Raw genomic sequence first — 6,000 nt, forward strand, 5'->3', positions numbered from 1 at the left:
AGTGCTCTTTTTTTTCTGAGTGCTTGCTCGCCATCCTTCACAGCACCCTGCAATCTACTCAACAGGACATAGTGCAATATTACAACTTTGCATATCAAGAGATATATAAAGGGCGCCTGGCAGAGTCCTGATATGCCTAGGAGGGTACCTGTATGCAAAATGCTAGAAATCAGGGTGGGAGATCCGTAGACAGCTATCTGATTTGGATGCTTTTTTATTTTGCCTCCAAAACAATTTTGCACAGATGATAAAATTAAATATTTACATGACTTTCGATGAGCACGAAAGTGTACGGACAGACGTTATTTAAACACAGGAAATACAGGTGAGTATCGACCTCTCGCTTGTCGAGGTGCAATTTCCAAAGTGATGCACAAGTATACAATACAGGTAAGTGAGAACATAGGATTTTTACAAGGTGCTACCCAAGACTGTAATAGGTCCGGGGATACTGAACAAGACGGTGTACACAACACTATCTATAAACACATATACACAGGGGTTGTGTCACGGAATATCGACACTGGAGTGTTTCGGCCATGCGGGGCTGGGTAAGAGCCCGAGGTAGTGGTGGCCTTCATCAGGATGATCGTGGTACTGTCTGTGTAGGTAATCCGTGGGGGAAGGGATAGCTGTGAGGATCTCAGGGAGTCATTTATAAATTGAAGTATTATTAAATAATGGCTGATTGGTGCCTCAATACACTGGTAGTGTATTTGGAAGAACAGCTTACCGTCTGCTAAACCTTACCCAGCCCCGCATGGCCGAAACACTCCAGTGTCGATATTCCGTGACACAACCCCTGTGTATATGTGTTTATAGATAGTGTTGTGTACACCATCTTGTTTAGTATCCTCGGACCTATTACAGTCTTGGGTAGCACCTTGTAAAAATCCTATTTTCTCACTTACCTGTATTGTATACTTGTGCATCACTTTGGAAATTGCACCTCGACAAGAGAGAGGTCGATACTCACCTGTAATTCCTGTGTTTAAATAACGTCTGTCCGTACACTTTTGTGTTTATCGAAAGTCATGTAAATATTTAATTTTATTATTTGTGCAAAATCATTTTGGAGGCAAAATAAAAAAGCATCCAAATCAGATAGCTGTCTACGGATCTCCCACCCTGATTTCTAGCATTTTACATAACTTTGCATATCAGAAAACACACGCAGGAACTGGGAGGCTACAGCAGGGGACTCATGCGTAACTGTTGGCCCAATGCCATCGAAATGCTCATTTTCTTCTTTGCAAATATGGGATTGGCAGGGTACTTTGTAACAACTTCTTTATGTTGGGGGGTTGTCTCGGGAGGATAGCTCAGCGGCAACGTGCTCGCCTTGGAAGCAAGATGACACTGCGAAACACAGGTTCGATCCCTGGGTCCGCGCTTTGAATCCTCTGGGTATTAAGCGCGTTATAAATAACCTATCGTATCATATCATCTCATAGCTTTGTGCTGCTCGATAGAGCATGGTTGGAATTTGGAGCTGCAACCCTTCACTTCCTCATAGTATATACTTCAACATATGGGGTGAATCTCCCGAATTGCACCACCGCTTTTGGAAGTTTGGTTTGCTTTTGTGGGTCACATTAATGACTCCAGGTTTGTGCTCCTGGATATTGCTCATTTATGAGAAGGTCTTCGCCACTATCGGGTGGGGGGGGCGGCAGAAGAATTGTAGAAGGCAGGATTGGAAAGAGAAAGTGTGTGATGCGGTGATGCCGGCTCTGCTGTATTTCTTAATTTTGAGGATTTGTGTAGCTCTTCAACAGACAATCACTTACAGGTAGAGGCAACCTTGTGGAATCCTTAGGATGGTCTTTAAGATCATTTCTGGACTGGAGTAGATGGTCTTCCAGTTAAAGCCCAAAAATACTTACCCCTGCTTTGACCTTTACAGAATCCTACCCTGTACTGATATAAACGGAGCACTGTGCAAGTCTGAACATATGGGAGACATATCTAACTAAAAATGTCAATACTAAAACATTCCATTAAATGTGTGTGATGCACCTTTCTATGTAAGCAGTATTGATGGCTCTCCAAAGAGCAACACTTCCATCATCTCGTCCTCACAGGTCTGACCATGTCTCCATCTTGATCCCTGCAGATCCTTCCCGTGGTTTGATTTGACAGTTGTCCAGACCAAGGAGACTCCGCTCAGCCGGCTTTTTACAAGCAGTCCACAGCTACTCGAGCACCTCAGCTGCGTTTACTGCGCCTCCTTTCAGACACCTACTGAGGAAAGCACGGAGTCTTGCCTCACCGCTTCCTCACTCCTGTAGTTGACTTTGTTGGAACAGAGGGTTGATGGCCACAACTAACCCACCAAGCATCATGAGGAGGGGTGCTGAGGACTGGAGCATGCAGAGGTCTGCACTGCATTACACACATGAACCACCACTGCTGCCACGTCTTGCTATCCAGACTTTAGTTCCATTCTGGGATATCAGAAACATGGAAATCCTGGTGAAGTTCAGTGATTACAGATTTGATGTCTCTTAGGCACTTGACTCTTCGGGACTATCTGACTCCATGTGTCCCTCTTCCCCATTTGGTTATGGTGACATGCTGTTCATCCAAGCGGGGGACTATGAAACAACTACATGTGGAAAGACTGACCGATAAACCAAGAGACGTTATTTTTATTTTCTGAATGTGTACTAGTTCTCTCACTATTAAAAAAAAAAAAGTATTTTTCACAACAAAGCAGAATATAGATGTGATAAATTACAAAGACGAACCCACAAATGTGAATTAATGCTAAAGATTGTTTTTTGAGATCTCATTTGTTTATACGTTGTCCCAAATGGCTTCAAGAACACCCCAACTTTCAAAGACACTTCAAAGGTTTTCATTTGCTTTTTTGTCACATGACAAATGGCCTAAGGGCCTTCCCTCTCTCTCTGGTTTAGAGACTTGATAAGTGACTTTGAAAAATTCAGAGAGGTCTTTTTGCAAACATACTGACTCCCTTCTAAATATTCAGTATAATTTGCCTTCAAACGCCCTTCGCCATCTTCTCTGCAACTCAGGCTGAACCCTTGTCATTGGTGTTGCAGCCCACAATCCATAAATGTGTGCCAATTCAACTTTTTTTATTAGAATGTTTGGTTGAAGAAGGCTTTAGAAAGCGCCACAGTAGGTAGAGGGTTCCCATGTTTCAATCAGTGGCACCATGAAACAGGAAGTGCTCATCATGAAGAAAACTTGTTTTTAATGTCTGCCATTTTGTAGAAAATAAGGAAACTTGGTCTGTTAGGGAAAGAGTTGCTTCTTTTGTACCCATTCGCCTTATTACTATGAGGTTAAAGAAAACCTAAAAGGAGTGTCTCAATTCATTACTATTAGCTGCTCTGTGATGCAGAGAACACCTTTTGGTGGGCCATTATATTTTAACTGAAGCAGTAATTTCATACATGAACCTATTTTTATTCAGTATGCGTGTTCCTTACGTGTGACACCTTTGAACTGTGACATGTAACATACATTATAGTGAATTAAGGTCTGCCTTACATTATTTATTGGGGAACATTTTTCCGTTGTGTGTTTTGTGCTTTGTTCCCAAATGCACGATGGCTGAAACTTTCATACAAAAATGTATTTGGTTAAATGCATACGTTTGCTTTCCCACATTTTCTTTTCTTTCAATTTAGATTTTGTTTCTTACTGAAATTCATATTTCTGATGTAAAGGAGTTTTCTCCTTTTCAGTTATTTATTGTCAGTCCCTGAACATGAACATATGCTATAAACTATGGAGAATTAATCTATGTGCTATATTATGTTTTATGTATTGCAGTGAACAAGTTTTCCAAAGGTAGAATGAGTTGGTATATGTATGTATAACACTATTTCTGAAACATGTTAGTTAGGGTGGCTATCCTTATCCTCACATCAACCACTGTCCACTTTTTTCCCACCATTTAACCCTTTGTAATCCTGTGTGAAAATATAACAAAATTACTAGAAAGTAGCAGATGTGTCTAACCCAAACAGGGCTTCTTGGTGTGCTGGAGTATGGAGTCGGGCAAAGGTGTGGCATTTTTACAAGAATCTTTATTTAAATAATAATGAAAAAGGCATATCTTCCCCCATCCCTAAAGGGTTTTCCCCCCTACCTAACTAAAGAAAGCTTGAGTGCTCGTCGCCGGGGTGGTTGTCAAACTCAAAATGTCCATCTTCTCTTCAAAATAACCTATTCAGAAATAGGAGTACAGTTGGAGCCGCCAGGGGAAGGGAGTAATTCCCCCTGGTCTTGTGTTGAACTCTGCTAAAAACTACCAAGAGAAGGTGGACATTCTCTTGCCCTGAACTAAGAATGAATGTGAAGCAGCCAGGGGAAGGGAGCCATTCCCCCTGGACCTATTGTGCGTTGTATCGAAATATACCAGAGGAAGGGAATCATTAACCCTGGTTTTATTGGAGGTTCTGCAGAACCACACCAGGAGAAGGGAGCCATTTTCATGGAGACACCATTATGTAAATACTATTTTGAAACTTACAAACCAGGGGAAGGGAGTCATTCCCCCTGGGTATTTTTCGTTTGAAGGAACATTTTGTTAATGCCATTCAGGAAGCAGGAGAAAGGAGTCATTCTCCTTAAAGAAATAACTGTATGTTAGTTTACTCTTCAATTATATAGTGTGAGAGATAGAAGTAGATTTTGACACAGGAAGGTGGAATTTACTTTCACAGACATTCTGACAGGCTCTTTTAGCATTAGCTTTGAGGCAGGGAAACCCCTCTTATAAATTAGGGATAGTTTATCATTTCCAAAATAAAAATCTATAACCAAAATCATGCCACCTTTGTGTCCGTCTCCTTCTTCGACACCCTTACACGCCCTTGTCGCCAGAGTGGGGCTAGAAGTATCAAGTGTGATGGTTACAGGGAATCGTACCAAATCTGTGCCTTTTTTTTGTGTGCCCCCCGCAGTCTCTGCAATGTCGGGGGCGCACAAAATACTGACTCCCACTACTGCGCCCAAGCAGAGCAGAGGTTGCAGGGGTGTCCCCCTCTCTCCTTGAGCGCAGTAACGGGAGGTGGGGGTGCCCCACACTTACCATTGCGGTAAGCGGGGACAAGTAAGTGAAGAAAAAAAAAGAAAAGCACCTTGCAGAGTCAGCTCTGACCCACGTTAGTGGGAGGAACTGACGCTGCATGGATAAAGGAGTGTAGGCGCATATGTGGGCTGGGGTGGGGGCGGGAAGGGTAATGTAGGTCTGGGGATGTGGTGCGCTCTACAAATCTGAATAAATAAAGTGATTTTGATCACTGCGCCACACCGTAATCTCGTCGACATTTTCGTCGGCTCAGTGATCACATAGATTCGGTTACATCACTAGTGATCTTCCTCGTCTCAGTTGTGTCAAAGAGACTGAAAGAGAAGAACATATCGTGAGTATTCTCCGTCAACACACTATCATCGAAAGAGACATTCAGGCTAGAGGGTGCCATGAGAGCAATCTCCTTTGCCAGAGCATTAGAAGAGATCAAGGATACTACAAGAACAGTACTCCTTGTTTTCAGTGACAAGAGGAGGAGAAAGAAAGAAGAGAAATAACAGTGTGTTAGAAACAACAGGAATGTTTCACTTTTAAAAAAGCCCTAAGAGAAGCCTGGAAAGTAGTGCAAAAATTGATAAAAACTGTTGCAGGAAACTATCCACAGTTAACCAATGGCTCACCAACTGAACCAGGAGAAGGAAGTCATTCTCCTGGTTCTTCCACCTAAATTGTTGAATCAGAAACTATGCCAAAAGGTTACTCAATAGCAGCTTGGAGACTGACTAAGCCGACCAGGAGGAGATAGCCATTGTTGAACTGTGGGACCAGGAGAAGGGAGTCATCCTCCTGGAATTCTCTACAAGTGCAGCACATGAACTATTGTCAGAGACTAATAGAAATACGCCCCTAGGACTGATCCCATGTCACCAGGAGACAGGAGTTATTCTCCTGGAGCCATTTATGTCACACCATTGCTTCTCAGCCTC

The 6,000-nt window shown here is 42.6% G+C and overlaps 1 protein-coding gene across 1 annotated transcript in view; it reads left to right on the plus strand.

Moving 5' to 3' along the window:
* Positions 1-3,772, plus strand: part of NOXRED1 (NADP dependent oxidoreductase domain containing 1) — a 160,110-nt gene extending 156,338 nt beyond the window's left edge. The window contains exon 7 of the mRNA XM_069637995.1: positions 2,117-3,772. Within this exon, the coding sequence (XP_069494096.1) occupies positions 2,117-2,291 (175 nt within the window). The 3' untranslated portion in view covers positions 2,292-3,772. The remainder of the gene's footprint in view (positions 1-2,116) is intronic.
* Positions 3,773-6,000: the final 2,228 nt, after the last annotated feature.

Source organism: Ambystoma mexicanum, chromosome 14 (assembly GCF_040938575.1).
Source record: "Ambystoma mexicanum isolate Mex_15411 chromosome 14, UKY_AmexF1_1, whole genome shotgun sequence".
Taxonomy (NCBI): Eukaryota; Metazoa; Chordata; class Amphibia; order Caudata; family Ambystomatidae; genus Ambystoma; species Ambystoma mexicanum.